The 17,492-nt window shown below is 53.2% G+C and overlaps 1 protein-coding gene and 1 pseudogene across 7 annotated transcripts in view; both read right to left on the reverse strand.

Moving 5' to 3' along the window:
* The window catches only part of ESYT3 (extended synaptotagmin 3), a 52,914-nt gene extending 37,472 nt beyond the window's left edge, over positions 1-15,442 (reverse strand). For all 7 annotated transcript variants that reach the window (XM_022582591.3, XM_089911094.1, XM_022582592.3 and 4 more), the window contains exon 1: positions 15,015-15,442. In XM_022582591.3, coding sequence (XP_022438299.1) covers positions 15,015-15,341 — 327 coding nt within the window. In that variant the 5' untranslated portion in view covers positions 15,342-15,442. The remainder of the gene's footprint in view (positions 1-15,014) is intronic.
* Positions 2,882-11,753, reverse strand: LOC111179231 (elongation factor 1-alpha 1 pseudogene; annotated as a pseudogene).
* Positions 15,443-17,492: the final 2,050 nt, after the last annotated feature.

Genomic DNA, 17,492 nt, shown 5'->3' on the forward strand with positions numbered 1-17,492 from the left:
AGGGCACCGTGTTGTTTCCAGGGGCAACTGGGGAGTGGATGTGCCCCTCCTTGGCTCTCGGCCCCCCCCCAAGCCCCCCCGTCCCCGGCAGGGAGGCCCCTGGACCAGATCCTATTGCCACAGCACAGCTCCCTCCAGGGCCTGCTGGGTGAGTCCCGCCACATCCCTTGGGTGGTGGTGGTGGGGGGTGCGGAGGTCCCTGAGGGGAATTGACAATCCTGTCGCCTAACCATCGCGTAGCCTGATTCTGAGGGTGCTGAACCCCCTCCCCACAAGTCTCAGTCTCGGAATATGTCTACTGAGTGCACTACCCACCCCCCACGAGGGCCGCCCCGCACCACCACCAGGGTTTTCTGGGATGCACAGAGTAAGAGTGTATGGGTGCCTGGCACAGAACACGGATCAGTAAAACGGAAGGGACGGCCATCACTATCACCGTGCTGCAAGTCCCCAGAGGACGAGGCCAACTCCGGATCAGATCCACGGTGGGCCTGGGACCTCTGAAGGTGGAGAAAGGGCCTGCCCTTCCCACCTGGGGGCTCGGAAGGCGCACCGTCCAGGGACTGAGTAAACGCGTCCATGCAGTTCACACACCTGGTGCAGCCCTGCCAAGTGCCAGGCCCTGAGCTAGTTCCGGGGATGCCCCGAGGGCCCAAACGCAGACCTAGGCCTAGGCCACTCGCCCAGGAAGAGACGGAGAGAGATTTCATTCTCTCAGGAGCAGTTTTTAACAGCCTTGACAGTTCAGGGGAGCTCAGTGCTTCTGAGACTCCTGGGACATCACGCCATTCTCCCAGCCTCAGTTTCCCCACCCCTGGGCAGTGTGGCCCATACCAACTTGGAGAAGCATCTAATATTCCCAGGTGCTGCCAGAAAAATACTGCCTGGTTCCCAGAAGGGGAGCCAGCCCAGCCCAGGAACAGAAGGGAATCATCGGGGGAGTAGGGGGCCAGGAACCAGGGTCAGCCCGGCCAGTTCACCACACATGCACTGCAGCTGCCCTGGGTCAGGTCCCAAGCTGGGTTCCAGCCAAGTGTAGGGTGAGACCCTTCCATTCCTCTCTATTACACTCACTGCCCAGCACTGAAGTACAAACTCCTGCACGTGGATCTCAAACAGACCTCTTTCTCCAATGGTGATTGCTCCATTCACCACCCTCTTAGACTTCCCTTCTTCCAGGCAGCCTTTCCAGATCGCTCAAGCTGGGGCTAGGTGTCCCTAGTATGTGTTGCTGCTTCTCCATCACAGCTTTCAACACACCTTATTAGAGCCGCTTGGTCTTCCACCTGCCTCCCTACCAGACCACAAGCTCTGGTGGGCTGACTCAGCCGTGCTTCCTGTTAGCGCCTGTCCCTGGTGTATGAATGTCTTAATAACTATTTGTGGAATGAATGAATGTATGAATGAATGAATGCAAGGTCTTGTCCTCAAGGAGCTCTCAGCCTGGTGAAGGAAGCATGCAATTAACAGGCTATTCCAGTACAGGATCAGCACCAAGGCAGGGGGAGGGGGACCGCCCCAAAGGGGAGAGTTTGGTTACAGTGGGGCCGTCACTGGTGCCTCTGCTCCTCTTGTGCCCAAGCCTACTGGCTGGACCCCTCACACCCTTCCTGCTGTCCCAACACTGCACTTCCCATCCCGTCCCCACACACCCTATGTGCGTACCCCTTCCAACGTCCTGCACCCCCGTGCATGTGATTCTCACCCCGGGAAGCTGAGAAGCTCTGATCTGCTGAACCCTGGAAAGGTGAGCCAGATTTTGCCCACACTTGGGATCTAGTCAGACGAAGATTCCTGTACTGCCTCACGCCTACTGAATGAGTAGGCGTGGGCCTTCCAATTTATTTTTAACAAGTTCCTGGCATGACCCTGATGTTCAGTCAGGGTTGATGTGAGGTACCAATGACCTGCCCAACCCTGCATTAGAGTGACCCACACTCACTCTGACATTGAGGACAGCAATGGAATGCCCAGGGCCCACTCTGAGGACGTTGTCACGGTCTCTCCTGGCCACCCATGCTTGTATTTGAGGCTCCTGTCTAAGAGATTCCCCCAGAGAGTGAGTCTGAACCCCTGACCAGAGCAGCGATTCAGACAAAGAAAATAAGAGACCATCAAGACAGCTTATTCTGCCTTAGGCACCTGTAGGGCCTCCCTGGGTCCGAATCTCGGCCATGTCATCCCTCCCCAGGGAGCCAACACAAGGGCCGGGCCGCCTTCTCTGTGACTGCCCCTGAGTAGGTTCTGGGCCAGGGAAGGAAATGAGGCAGGCTGACATTCATGGAGCTACTGCTTATGCCATGCTTCCTCAATTCCATGAAGACAGGCGAGTCTGTTCTCCCATTATAATCTGGACCTTTCCCTACTCCAAATTCTCAAAGTTATTCTACGTTTCTTTTTTTTTGTTTTTTGTTTTTTGCGGTACACGGGCCTCTCACTGTTGTGGCCTCTCCCGCTGCGGAGCACAGGCTCCGGACGCGCAGGCTCAGCGGCCATGGCTCACGGGACCAGCCGCTCCGTGGCATGTGGGATCTTCCCGGACCGGGGCACGAACCCGCGTCCCCTGCATCGGCAGGTGGACTCTCAACCACTGCGCCACCAGGGAAGCCCCTATTCTATGTTTTTATCTACTGGTTTTGTGTTTTAGCTTTCGCATTTAAAATCTGTCTGGAATTTTTTTTATAGCAGGTGAGATAGGCGTATAATTTCTCTCCACACTCTCACTAAGGCAATTTTTTTAACATCTTTATTGGAGTATAATTGCTTTACAATTTTGTGTTAGTTTCTGCTGTATAACAAAGTGAAGCAGCTATATATATACATATATCCCCATATCTCCTCCCTGTTGCATCTCCCTCCCACCCTCCCTATCCCACCCCTCTAGGTAGTCACAAAGCACTGAGCTGATCTTCCTGTGCTATGCGGCTGCTTCCCACTAGATATCTATTTTACGTTTGGTAGTGTATATATGTCCATGCCACTCTCTCACTTCGTCCCAGCTTACCCTTCCCCCTCCCTGTGTCCTCAAGTCCATTCTCTATGTCTGCGTCTTTATTCCTGTCCTGCCCCTAGGTTCTTCAGAACCTTTTTTTTTTTTTTTAGATTCCATATGTATATGTGTTAGCATACAGTATGTTTCTCTGGCCTCCGCTGATTGGCTGAGAGATCTGTGCCCCCAGATAATGAGTCACAGATAGCCTGGGCCCAATGCCTGCGAGGCTCCACGGGAAACTCTGACCAATGCAGGAGCTCCAGAGTGAGGTGGGGCAAAGCGGCCCGGTCAGAGCCTCTGTGTGTGACTTTCCCTTGCCAGGTAAACAAAGGGAAGGCAGAAAAAGAAGCCACATGGCTCACTGTCAGACTGAGTCCTAAAGTCACTTTTGTACCAATTCCCATGAGGCTGGGGGTAGCCGGGAGTCCTTGGGACCAGCTAGGAAGAGAGATACTCAAACCACCAGGCAACGCAAAGGGCTAGACTCTGAGTTTGAGCGATTCTCAAACTTTTCTGTATAAAAACACCACCTGGAGAGCTGGTGAAAATGTGGATTCTTGGGCTTCCCTGGTGGCGCAGTGGTTGAGAGTCCGCCTGCCGATGCAGGGGACACGGGTTCGTGCCCCGGTCCGGGAAGATCCCACATGCCGCGGAGCGGCTGGGCCCGTGAGCCATGGCCGCTGAGCCTGCGCGTCTGGAGCCTGTGCTCCGCAACAGGAGAGGCCACAACAGTGAGAGGCCTGCGTACCGCAAAAAACAAACAAACAAACAAAAATGTGGATTCTTGGTCGGGGCCTGGAAACTTGCATCTTTAACAAGCTCGCCAGCTTGTCCTGATGCTGGCGGTGGAGGATGTGGAAGCATGAGCACACAGGGCCCCCCAGGCTCGGGGACCTGTTCCAGCCCTGGAACTAGGTGGCTTTTCTGCTCCCTGGGGTTCCTGACCAGGGCTAGAGAGTCACAGCCTGTGTTTCCAGCTGTGACTCCTAGGAGAACATCAAATTCCAACCAGCAGCCTATGGCCCTCAATTCTTTTACAAATCTTTTGGACCACAAAGAGCAAAGGGAGGCAAAAGCTAACAGGTGAGAAACACAACATCACAATTCTGCCTAGCCTGAGGCACTGCCCCTGCCCCTAGAAGGTGTCCTCACTCCCTTCCTGCAGCCTCAGGTTCCTCCTGACCGAGGGGAGTGAGGCTTCTCATTCCTGTGCTGCCCGCAGGATCTACAATCAAGCAGATAATGGACAAAAATCTACTTCTACATGGAGACAGAGCTCTGGAAGGTTCTTCTCCATAGAAACATGAACACTCTTCTGACTGACGTAGTACAGGTATGAGCAGCTCCCCAAAGCAGGCCTGGAAGATTCGAAAGTTGTCGGGCCGCGGTCAAATCACCAGGATCTCAGATGCTGGCTATTCCGCCTGCAGGAGCCCTCGGGGAAGTTTCAGCAAGAAGGGGCCTCAGCCCGCATGGAAGGCCTCCCTAAACTAACACAGTCATGCTGCTTTTAGTGCACTTGGGCCAAAGCCTTCCAGGCAAAGTGGGCTAATAATTTAATGACGGCGTTTTTAGACATTGTCAAGAGAGTGGTGGTAATGACAGCTTAGAGAGGAGAGAAAGATTGGAAATCAAACTGAGTCTAAGAATTCCAGACTAGCAGAGGCCACCAACATGGGCCACATCGGTGCTTCCCTTTGGGTGGTCACGTGCTTTATTTCTTAAACTCTTTAGGAAAAATGATTCCATAGCAGTTGAGGAAATGGAGCCAGAGTGACGGCTGCATCCCGTTGGGGGGTGGGGTCCACAGATGGGCTGGGGTTTGAGAGGCCTGGACAGGAGCTTCTGGCCACCAGACCCTCTCAGGAGGCAGGGGGATTGGAGAGCTTCACTTACAGAGCTTGCCTGTCACTAGGTGACCCCTGCTTGCTCCCTCACACAGGGACGGTGGCTCCTCCCGTGGAAGCAGGTGTGTATGGACACAGAGAGACACACAGACATACAGAGGTGGGTGGACACACACATGCAGACATACACACCAAGATATACACAGACACACAAAGACACATGTACACACACAGACGCACACACATGCAGAACTAGAGATCCATTCACAGAATCACATGTACAGATGTACAAAGACCCAGGTACACACCCTCTTTGCTAGGAAAAAAAAAAAAAGAAAGTCTCACGCCTCTGTTCCAAAGGGCTTTTTTTTTTTGCGGTATGCGGGCCTCTCACTGTTGTGGCCTCTCCCGTTGCGGAGCACAGGCTCCAGACGCGCAGGCCCAGCGGCCATGGCTCACGGGCCCAGCCGCTCTGCGGCATGTGGGATCCTCCCAGACCGGGGCACAAACCCGTGTCCCCCGCACCGGCAGGCGGACCCTCAACCACTGCGCCACCAGGGAAGCCTGGCTTTTTTTTTTTTTTCAAGATTTTTTTTTGATGTGGACCATTTATTGAATTTGTTACAATATTGCTTCTGTTTTATGTTTTGGTTTTTTGACCATGAGGCATGTGGGATCTTAGCTCCCAGACCTGGGATCGAACCCGCACCTCCTGCACTGGAAGCACGGAGTCTTAACCACTGGACCACCAGGGAAGTCCCGCAAAGGGCATTTTTTTTTTTCTCATTAAACTTTTTTAATGGGTCTCAAATTCTGTGACAGATTTTTGATCAAGTTGTTTCAATTAAAAAGTACTGATTTTAAAAACTAATAACTTAAACTGCCACACACAAAACAAACGGTCCACAAAACATTCTCCTTTCCTTCTGAAGGTTTTACAATGCATTGTTATCATTAACCAGTCTTTTGCTATTAAACTTAAATGGCCAATTGGACAAACAGTTCTGGGGCCGTTCTTCCACCACTGATTAAGACTGGGGTGGCAGGTATTGGGGAAAACATTCATTTAGCCCTCTGAGCTTTCTGTGCAGACTTGGTGACCTTGTCAACTCCAGCTACCTTCTTGTCCACTGATTTGATGACACCCACTGCAGCCGTCTGTCTCATGTCATGAACAGCAAAAAGGCCCAGAGGAGGAGGATAGTCAGAGAAGCTCTCAACACACATGGGTTTGCCAGGGACCGTATCAACGATGGCAGCATCACCAGATTTCAAGAATTTGGGGCCATCTTGCAGCTTTTTCCCGGAACTACGATCAATCTTTTCCTTCAGCTCAGCAAACTTGCGGGCAATGTGAGCTGTGTGACAATCCAGCACAGGTGCATATCCAGCACTGCTTTGGCCTGGATGGTTCAAGATAATCACCTGAGCCGAGAAGCCAGCTGCTTCCATCGGTGGGTCATTTTTGCTGTCACCAGCCGCATTGCCACGACGAACATCTTTGATAGACACGTTCTTGACATGGAAGCCCACATTGTCCCCAAGAAGGGCTTCACTCAAAGCTTCATGGTGCATTTCAACAGACTTCACTTCAGTTGTCACGTTGACTGGAGCAAAAGTGACCACCAGGCCAGGTTTGAGAACACCAGTCTCCACTCAACCCACAGGGACAGTGCCAATACCACCAATTTTGTAGACGTCCTGGAGGGGCAGACGCAAGGGCTTGTCAGTTGGGCGAGTTGGTGGCAGGATGCAATCCAGAGCTTCAAGCAGTGTGCTTCCACTGGCATTGCCATCCTTACGGGTGACTCTCCACCCCTTGAACCACGGCATGTTAGCACTTGGCTCCAGCATGTTTTCACCGTTCCAGCCAGAAATTGGCACAAATAATACCGTGTCGGGGTTGTAGCCAACTTTCTTAATGTAGGTGCTGACTTCCTTTACAATTTCCTCATATCTCTTCTGGCTGTAGGGTGGCCCAGTGGAATCCATTTTGTTAGCTCCAACAATTAGCTGTTTCATACCCAGAGTGTAGGCCACAAGGGCATGCTCACAGGTCTGCCCATTCTTGGAAATACCTGCTTCAAATTCACCAACGCCAGCAGCAACAATCAGGACAGCACAGTCAGCCTGGGATGTGCCTGTAATCATGGGTTTTTTTGTTTTTGTTTTTTTTTTGTTGTTGTTGTTGTTTTAGCAGTACGCAGGCCTCTCCTGTTGCGGAGCACAGGCTCCGGACGCGCAGGATCAGCGACCACGGCTCACGGGCCCAGCCGCTCCGTGGCATGTGAGATCCTCCCAGACCGGGGCACGAACCCATGTCCCCTGCATCGGCAGGTGGACTCTCAACCACTGCGCCACCAGGGAAGCCCTGTAATCATGTTTTTGATGAAGCCTCTGTGTCCTGGGGCATCAGTCATGGTCACATAGTACTTGCTGGTCTCGAATTTCCACAGGGAGATTTCAATGGTGATACCACGCTCGCGTTCAGCTTTCAGTTTGTCCAAGACCCAGGCATACTTGAAGGAGCCCTTTCCCATCTCGGCAGCCTCCTTCTCGAACTTTTCAGTGGTTCTCTTGTCGATGCCACCACATTTGTATATCAGATGGCCAGTAGTGGTGGACTTCTCTGAATCTACGTGTCCAATGACAACGACGTGGATGTGGTCTTCTCCTTTCCCATTTTTGCTTAAGTTTAGCGGTGGCTTTCACGACACCTGTGTCCTGGCAGCAAACCCGTTGCAAAAAAGCCCAAAGGGCATTCTTATACACGCACTCCTGCCGACTCAACTGATGTTGCCGACCCCCTCCCCACCCGCAAAGAAGAGAGAAGACCCTTTTCCGGTGTCCTGCAGGGATGGGACACAAGGAGGCCGCGCTGGGCTGTCGTCCTCCTGAGACAGGCCCTGCTCTGTGGCTGCCTCTGCAGTGGTTTCTCCTCTACCAGAAAACGGCCCCTCATTTCATTCGCTTTTCTCCTGATGAAGCACTGACTTTCATCCCTTTTTTTCTCTGTTCTTGCGAGGTAAACATTTAACCATGAAAACTGCTTTTAAATCTGCCCAACTCTTCTGCTTAACATCACCCTGCTAAAAGTGCCTTAAGGGAAACAATTGCTTTGCCAGTTTGGAATTCTCTCTAGCACTGTTCTAGAATCCACAGATTCCTTAACAGCACGCCCAGCCTGAGAACTGGCCTAAGTCGGCTGGACCCAGCAGGATGACAGAGCAGATAAAACTCCAAAGAGAGTCATCGGTGAGGAGAATGCGGGTGCCAGGAGCCTGTCACCCTTGCTGAGGAATAAGGGCTCGGAGCAGAGACGGACTGCCCTGAGCTAGCTGCAGAGTCGTTTTGAGGAGACCTGAGTGGAATCCTAAGTCGTCAGAGAGTTCAGTGATCCAGTTAGGTCTGGTACAGCCTAGAGGGCAAAAAATTTATCCTCTGGGCTACCCTAGTGGCGCAGTGGTTGAGAGTCTGCCTGCCGACGCAGGGGACACGGGTTCGTGCCCCGGTCCGGGAAGATCTCACATGCCGCGGAGCGGCTGGGCCCGTGAGCCATGGCCGCTGAGCCTGCGCGTCCGGAGCCTGTGCTCCGCAACGGGAGAGGCCACAACAGTGAGAGGCCCGCGTACCGCAAAAAAAAAAAAAAAAATTTATCCTCTTACTTATAAAACTAGTAAAAGGCCAAACATCACCATCTGCTCCATCCTCCTCCGTGCTGACAAGGCCAAGGTGAGGAGGGAATGAGGATCTTTAAAGTCCTTAAGTTTTGACAGGTCGGTTTAATGTGTAATCTGTGTAAAGAACTGGAGAGACAGGGACTGAGATTTACATTGCAGACGTTCACTGTGGCATTCATGCCACAGATTTTTTTTTAAAATAAATTTATTTTATTTGTATTTATTATTTTTGGCTGCGTTGGGTCTTCGTTGCCGCGCGCGAGCTTCCTCTAGTTGCGGCGAGCGGGGGCTACTCTTCGTTGCGCTGCACGGGCTTCTCATTGCAGTGGCTTCCCTTGTTGCAGAGCACAGGCTCTAGGCACACGGGCTTCAGTAGATGTGGCACGTGGGCTCAGTAGTTGTGGCTCGTGGGCTCCAGAGCACAGGCTCAGTAGTTGTGGAGCACGGGCTTAGTTGCTCCGCGGCATGTGGGATCTTCCCGGACCAGGGCTCGAGTCCGTGTCCCTCACATTGGCAGGCGGATGCTTAACTACTGCGCCACCAGGGAAGCCTCACAGATTTTTATTGAATGCCCATATGAACTGGGCACTGAGCGAGGAGCTGAGTGTACAGACAGGAACAAGAAACACACCTGTAAAGAACATTCAATCTGGAGGAAAAGTTGGACATAAAAATAGGTAAGTGCAAATCAACACGGGAAGTGGAGTGGGTGTGAGAGAAGGGTCCCAGTACAGGTGCCTGAGCTTGGACTTGAAGGAGGAGTCAAGGGAGTCAGACTGACAGATCAAGGGAGAAATTCCAGACAGATAGAGGAAACACCACCCACCTCGGCCTGCCACAGAAACAGGGCAAACTGGGACATACCAAAATAGTGATGTTACAGAAATGGTCAGGCAACTTCTGGTCTATTCGTATTAAGGATATCAGAATCCTTAAGAATGTTTTTGAAGAATGTTTGTAAGACAATGTTAAGGATATAAAAACAAAAAATTTTTCAAAGGTACAAGTTTTCAAAAGACTTTTCATAGACCTTTTATACAAAGGGAGTGCACCCAAACATAGGGTGTATCTCCAGGTGGCAGGAATGTAAATGCTTACTCTAATATTTACTTGTAAACCATTTCCAAATTTTCTAACATGGGAATATTTGCACTCTTATAACCGGAAAAATGAGATTTTTAACCAGTTACCTTAGAAAGTAAACACAGTATGGGCAAAAGAATGGAGTGGGTGAATCTGGGGTCTTGAAACACCCCATGTCCTGGAGGAGTTCCTTGGCTTTTCACTGTGAGCATTTCAAGGACCAGTGACCCCGGGCACACTGGGATGGGACTTCTCAGTCCCACCTGGCATCCTACAGAAAGAGGGTACACCGGAGCTGAGCCCTGACTCCCAGTGTGGCCCGAGGGACGCAAGTCTCATCCCCTTGACTTGAAGTGACAGGGTGTGTAAAGAGAACGGGGCTTTGTCCCTTTAATAGTTCCCACTGGGGCAGAAAACATCTTAACTGTCTCTTCTCTATTTGCCATAGAGGAAGGGAAGTGGGGAAGCACTTTCCTCCAGCACATGGGGACACTTCTGGGCTATGAGCTCTAGGTTTCCTGAGATTGAAAAATCCTTGGGACTCCGCCAGGAGAAGTAACTCTGAATGGCGGGGTGGGGGGAGCAGGCAGAAGGGAAGGCAAGGCCCCAGTCCCCTGCTCCTCTGTGTAGCTGGGTGGCGGCCTTCACGGGTCATCGGGGCGCAGCTCACACCTCCCAGTGGCTCCCCCAAAGTCACCAGGGACATTCCCACAGAGGGGCCAGCTCTGCCTGCTGTCTCGGGCTCAACAAGCAACCCATAAACATGGGGCAGGGAAGGGCAGATCGTGTACAGATCCGGGAGGCAGCCTTTGGACTCCAGCCAGGGCCCAGGCCTCGGGGGCCGGGAGGCATCAAGCAGCAAAAGTTACCCCAGGAAGGGTCTTGAAGAGCCCAGAGCATGAAGGACTGACTCTGAAGACCAGACGGGAAGTTTCTGGAGCACTAGAGCTGGAATTCCATGAACGGAACCCCAGGAAGGGCTGAGGGCCAGGCTGGAGTCTCCGACAGGCGCTGCCCCCAGCAGCCGTCCATCCCTGGAGCCACGTTTGCTGCTGGGCCACTTGGTAATGAGTTTCATATTAGAAAAAGGGAGAGTTAGGAGGCCTGGGAAATTGAGGAGGATACAGTGACAGGCCCCCTGAGCACGTACTCGTGCCAGGCTTCGAACAAGCAGCTTTTCAGACTCATCGCAAACGCGTGTAAAAACTGAGCCTTCGAGGCCGACAGCTAGGTGAGTGGTGGAGCTGGGGTGTCACCAGCTCTGTGGGATCAAGGGCTCCAGTTTGGTCACTGTGCTGTCCACGGCCCCCAGCCCTGGCAAGGTGGGCTGATCGAAGAGGCTCCTTATTTCTTTCTTTTTTTTTTTTTTTTTTGCGGTATGTGGGCCTCTCACTGCTGTGGCCTCTCCCGTTGTGGAGCACAGGCTCCGGACGCGCAGGCTCAGCGGCCATGGCTCACGGGCCCAGCCGCTCCACGGCATGTGGGATCTTCCCGGACCGGGGCACGAACCCGTGTCCCCTGCATCGGCAGGCAGACTCTCAACCACTGCGCTACTAGGGAAGCCCAAGGCTCCTTATTTCTTGAAAAATATGTCTAAAAACTGAGTGGGAGGAACATTCGCATGTAAACAGCAGGCAGCAGCCGCTCCCCTGTTCAGAAGACGAACTGCCTTCTCTCCATGTGGCCGGGCCACGTCCACAAGCCAAGGGGCTCCCCAGCATCTTCACTCGTGACCCCTTCTAAAGCAGAAGAATCCCTTCCTTGAGCTGTATGTTCCATGGAAGGGAACCAGAGGAGGAGCAGGTCTCTCTGAAGTTGGACCAGAAACAGCCTCCTTTAACAGGTTTTTACAGGTGGGGACAATGAGACCCAGTGAGGGAAAGCAACTTCTCTGATCACCCGGAGGCAGCAGCTTGGAGCGAAGTGTTGAGGAGTCTAATGGGGCTGAAAAGAACAGCTCCATTGAGAACGGACCGCCGTGGCCTGGCAGGGGAGAGCGATGGCCTCTGGGCTCTGGCTCAGCCTGGCCTTGGCCTCCATCCCCTCACAGGGACTTGGTGCAAATTAGAGCAAGGTGCACACACAGCCGGGTAAGCAGCAGGGGCGCTGGGATCCACCCTCACTCACTGGGTGCTGGGTGATGACTTGCATGTCTGCGAGGCCCTCAAGACCTTTTCTTCAACCCCCTGACTACTGGTTAATTAGTAAAAGTACTTCTCAAAGGAGGTCAGAAGCCATCAATCCCCATTCATGCAAGAACACCAGTTCTCAAAACAGGTAAAAGGTGTGCTGAAAGGTCCACGTGTAAGATAGAGACACCATGCTCTGAAATTGTGGACAAGGATCACTCTGTCCCTACCACACGGGAGCCACGTCCCTCCGTCTTCATAAACAGTGGGTGTCCTCAGGAGGCAGGGAGAGGCCAGAAGAAGGATATTCAAACAAGTAGGTTCCAGATTTTCCACATCATCCTTGGGCTTGGAAACCTTCACGAGGCGGGTCCAAAAGCCCACATTTACGTCTATGTGCGTGCTCTTCACAGGTGTTCACACAGACAACCAACTTCCCCAGACCTGCTTCACATTCTGGATTCCCAGTCCCAGTAATGGGCACCCAGCTCCCCAAATCAGAAAGCAGAAGACCCTGATCCCTCCCTCACTGCACTCTAGAGGCCGCCAAGCACCTGGAGTCCCCTCCGCACAGCTCTCACCCTCAGCTCTCAGTCTCCACTATGGCCATCTTGGCTCAAATCACTTTCTCAACTGGTCTCTTTCCTCCAGCTTCACTCCTCCCTGCATGCTGCTTGTTCCAGGGCCTTTCCTAAACCTTGCCCTGACTCCTTTCAGCCTTCAGAATCAGCCCCAACCTCCATCCGACCTGCCTCAATTTGGCCCCTGTCCCTCAGCCTACACCGCACACGCCAGCCAGGCCGAACCACACAGTAGCCCTCAGATACCAGCCACACGGCGCCTCCATGCTGTGCTCGCAAGCCCCCTTCTGCTTGGACTGCCCTTTGTGGTACCACTGCCTCAATCTGAAAGGTTATCCAGGCCCTGGCCCTGCAAACTGGCCAGCCAAGCCTGCCAGAAGGGCCTGGAGAACATAGGCGGAGGCCAGGCCCTTCCCAGGACCCTGTCAAGGAGGCAGGAGGCTGTGGTCTGGGGACAATCTGATGTGGAAACCAGGCAGGGTGCCCTTCCCTCCAGGCCTTTGACCCTGGACTGGACCCTGTTCAGACTCCTGTTTCCAGCTTCCCTGAGACCTCTATGGAACTACCTGTTTACACATCTGCCTCCCGCCCCAGACTGCCCTCTTGGGAGGTGAGACACCATCACCTTCCTCTGTGTGCCCCTGCACCCAGCTGGGTCAGGCCTGGGGTGTGGTTTATGGGGTGAGAACCAGGAGATACTGTCTTGTGCTCTGTCTCATCCATCAGGCTGAGCTCCCTGTTGGCTACGTCCACGTAGTTCCAGGGACCCCTCCCCCAAGAGGAGCCAGAACGGTTTCTATGGCATTTGTGGGTGGGGGGTGTTGGGGGATTGGGGGTGTCAAGGCCCCTACAGAATCTGATTCTTACCCCAATTTCAGAAACGTTGCCTTTGCATACAGCTAAGTGTCTGGAGGCCTCCCTAACACCGGGAGGGGCAGAAAGAAAGGGATGTCACTTGGTGAGGTATCACGGGCCCACCCTCGTGGGCTGAGGCTGCCATGGGGGTCATGACAGAGGTCTGACAGGCAGCCTGGGCTCCCTCAACAGTGAACAAGGAGTGTGAACAGGTCCAAGCCTGCTCTCTGTGTCCACATTTTCCACGATCACAAGCCATCAATCCCCTTTCATGCAAGAAAACCAAGGTCTGGGCGAGACAGGCCCCAAACACTGTCTCCATGGCTGCTACCCAATATATATGTAAACCTATTTACAAAGCTTTACTGTCAATCCATATATTAGTATTATGGGCTAAATTCTGTTTCCCAAAATTTATATGTTGAAGTCCTAACCCCCAGTCTCTTACAATGTGACTGTATTTAGAAATAGGGTCTTTATAGAGGTGATTAAGTTAAAATGAGGCCATTAGGGTGGGCCCTAATCTAACCTGAATGATGACCTTATAAGAAGAGGAAATTCAGACACAGGTAAGTATAGAGGGAAGACCATGTGAAGACACAAGGGAAGATAGCCAACTACAAGCCAAGGAGAGGCCTCAGAAGAAACCAACCCTGCTGACCGCCTTGATCTTGATACATTTCTGTTGTTTAAGCCACCCACTCCGTAGTACTTTATGGCAACCCTGGAAAACTAATGCAATAAGGCTTAATTTCTCTTTTAACATAAAATAAGTATACATAGGCCTTTCTAATATCTTCTCATCCTACTTCAGATGTTACTGTCATGGGCAAGTGTGAGGAACCTATAGCCTGGCTGGATTTTAGAGTACAGGCCTCAAGCCAGGGGAAATGAGGGGTCTGGTGGCCTCTGGACACCTCTCCCTGTGTGCCTGAATGTTTCTGGAAGAAATCAGAGACAACCAACACCAGTTCATCACCCAGAGAAGGGGGTTTGCTGCAGACCAAGTCTTAGACTGAATGCCCCTCTTGCAGTTGGTGGCCCAGACTCACCTGATCATAAGACTCACTGAGGTTCCTCAGTCCCACCTGGGGGTTGTGAGGTGAGGCCTAAAACTTGTTTTTATTAAGTGGGCCAAGTGATTCTCAGGACCCAGAAGCCTTTGAGAAGCCATAGTCCAGGCCATTCCACACCAGGAGATGGTTTTGTAGCTGTAGAGTGTGAGTGTGTGTGTGGGTGTGTCTCGGTGCGTCTGAGCATCTCTACCAGGCGAGGGAGCAAGAGAAGCCCGCGAGCCAGCGCGGCGGCCACCGGCCTCTCCCCTCCCCACTGGCAACCCCATCCCGGCACTCCCATCTCTAGCCCCTCCCTCTGACAGGGCCTCTGCCAAAGGCAACCAGTCTGCCAGCTTCTGTCACAGCTGTATTTGTCAGTGCTGTGCCCTGCGTTTCTTCTTTCACTCAACAGGCGGGTGGAAGCAGTGTCTACTGCTTCCCTCACGAGTTAACTTTGCAGAGTCCCAGACGCCCTTGTTTTTCTCCTGGGTGTGGCCCGCCCGTAATTTTTCTCCCAGGTTCTGGGCCCTCAGGTGAAACCCAGGTTCCAGCTGCCAGCACAGCCGGACCAGAAGTGGCAATGAGGCCGAGGGGCGCCACGGCGAGGGACACGGCCACCGCCCCCAGGGTCTCTGCGCCGCGATCCGTGGGGGACCAGGTGTGCGGGTCTCCAGGCTCCCTCCCTCCCTCGGGTCTGCGCGCCCCAGCTCCCCGGAAGACCGCAGGTTCCTTTCCGAACCTTCAAGGGCATCCGCCCCACCTCCGACCCCCGCCCGGCTCGGCCCGGCTCACCCAGGCGGGTAGGTGCTGGCCCCGCAGCTCGCGGCTGATGAACTGGCGTTCGTTGTTTAGGAATTCGAAGGCGGCCGCCAGGCGCCCGAGCTTCCCGAGGCGGTTCCTGCGCCACCACATCCACCCTAGGGTGCCGAGCAGCAGCCAGGTGAAGCTGATCCCCAGGTAGCCGGCGAGATAGACGGGCGCCAGATAGAACAGCAGGCGCGCCGCGAAGGTGCAGAGCTCGGGCAGCAGCTGGCTGGACAGGCGCGGCTCGGGGCCCGGCGCGCGCTCGGTCCCCCGGGCACCAGGGGCGCCGGGGGCGCAGGGCTCCTCCGCTGGCATCTCTTCGTCTCCGTCTGCCCTTTCCGAGAGCTTCACCTGAGGTCAGGTCCGCGAGCCGCGACGCCCGGTCACATCTGTCCTCCAAGGGGGAGGCTGGCTGACTCCCTGGCTGACTCGCCCGCGCAGTTTCCGCGCCCAAAACTCCGAGTTCTAAACTGGGAATGCGCTGAGCCGCCGCAGCGCTCCCTTCCTCGCCCAGCCCGCAGCTCCGGATGTCTCCGCCCCCGGGGGCGGGCCCAGGAGGAAGGGGGCGGGGTCAGGCTGCTCAGCGGGCGCCAAGGAGGTGTAAAAAAGCAACCTTGTGCTGAGGCAGCCTTCAGACGCAATGTCCCGCGCAGGCATCCGAAGAGGTTGCAGTTGCCACACCCATGTCCTACCCCAGGCAGCTGATGACTCACCGAGGCATGTGGACAAATGGGTTGTCATGGATAAACATCACCTAAAACCTGTTTCCTACACCCAGTCTGCAATGTGCAGGCGAGTGTAGTAGGCTCTTACCTGGGCATTCGAGGGCCTCCCAGCCCCAGGGTGGGCCCCGCCCTGTGTCTGAGCTCCCTGGGTGGACCTTAGAGCCCTGTATCGCTGCCCCCTCCTCTTGCACCTATAAAGCTTAGACCTAGCACCCCGCCCCACCTGGTCGAGCTCAGGGTCCTTCCTCTGCCCCACAGCACTCTCTACCCTGCACTCCCACCCTCTGTGCTGGGTGTCAGTTTGGAACATCATTCTCTGCATCAATCAGATCGGGAGTTTCCCGGGCCGGGCCAGTCCTCCTCATTTGGGGGCACCCGGTACCGCAAGCGATGGTGACTAACAAGAGAAATAATGAGCAAGCCCTGGGGTGCTTGGCGGCCAGTTGTGAAGCCCAAGGTTTCTACCTAATCCTTCCTGAATGATCAGAGCAGGTGAAGGTCTTGTGGGTGACATACATTTTAGGCGGCTCACCTGAGTGAGCACGTCGATTACTGGAATGTGATTTTGGAGTTGACAAATGATTTGGAATTATTCTACACTCTTTCAGTAGTTTTACTGAAGGACCAGACCCAACAGACAGCAAGCACAATGTAACTGAATTCTCTTTTCCTCTGTCCTTCAGGTATCTCTCTGTCTGTCTTTCTGGCTTTTTCCTTCCTCTTTCCTGGATAAAATTACTGGCTGTGATGAGTTTTTTCAGCAACACGTGTGTTCCTAGTGGTCATAATAGCTGGACCCTCCTCTGTTGTTCTTGGTCTTCCAGGACTGGCCAAAGCAGAAGCTGAAACCTCCCAGCTTAACATTCTGTTACACTACATTTCCCAGGGTAACCTAGGAAGTCAATGTAGGAAATGCATCTCACTTGCGTTCCTTTTTGGAGAGTTCCTTTTTGAATGTACCTAATCCTATTAAAGGCTCTGAGAAGTCCTGCAGATAAAAAGCTATTATATTTGATTTAACCCACTGTTTCCCAAATTATTTGACCACAGAACTCCATTCTCAAAATACTCCTCTAGTGGTTGACCCAGGTCAACTTGAGCTAAAGGAATGAGAAAGTATGATAGGGATTCTAGGGAAGGCCCCTGGAACCTGAGGCAGGAATGCAGCTGACTCCCATGATGGATGGACCCGGAAGTTAACTGGCTGGACTCGGCTCAGCAGCCCTGCTGCTCTCCTCACTGACCTGCCTCCTTTGCCTTTGGCTGAAGTGGAGAACACAGCATCTTCCTCACCGCTTCCAGGGTCACAGAGCTTCACAGAGAGACTGCTTGACCCTTATCCTTCCCAATTCTAAATGCCTTGGAGAGAGGACCCAACTGTATCTATTATCCCCTTCCCTCTTAACACACACCAGGTCTACACCACAGCCCCCTCCTGGGTTAGTGTGTTTGGGGAGGATTACCAGAGAAGGAAGGTTGTTGATTTGGGAGCTGATGTCCAGAATGAGACCTGGAACACCTGGCGGGACATGGCTACCCGAGCTGCACTGCCTTCTCTGCTCCTTGAACACACCAAGCTCATTTATGCCTCAAGGCTTGTGTACTTGCTGTTCCCTCTAACCGGAATGATCCCCACATAAATTTCCTCTAAGGTACATTAGGGAAGTGGGATTATGGTTGATTTTCTTTTCTCTCTTTTCTAAATTTATTTATAATGTCATTACGTTACTCTCATAAATTA

The sequence above is a fragment of the Delphinapterus leucas genome, chromosome 4 (genome assembly GCF_059928025.1).
Source record: "Delphinapterus leucas isolate spDelLeu-1000000601 "Yukka" chromosome 4, BTC_Dleu_Yukka2, whole genome shotgun sequence".
Lineage (NCBI taxonomy): Eukaryota > Metazoa > Chordata > Mammalia > Artiodactyla > Monodontidae > Delphinapterus > Delphinapterus leucas.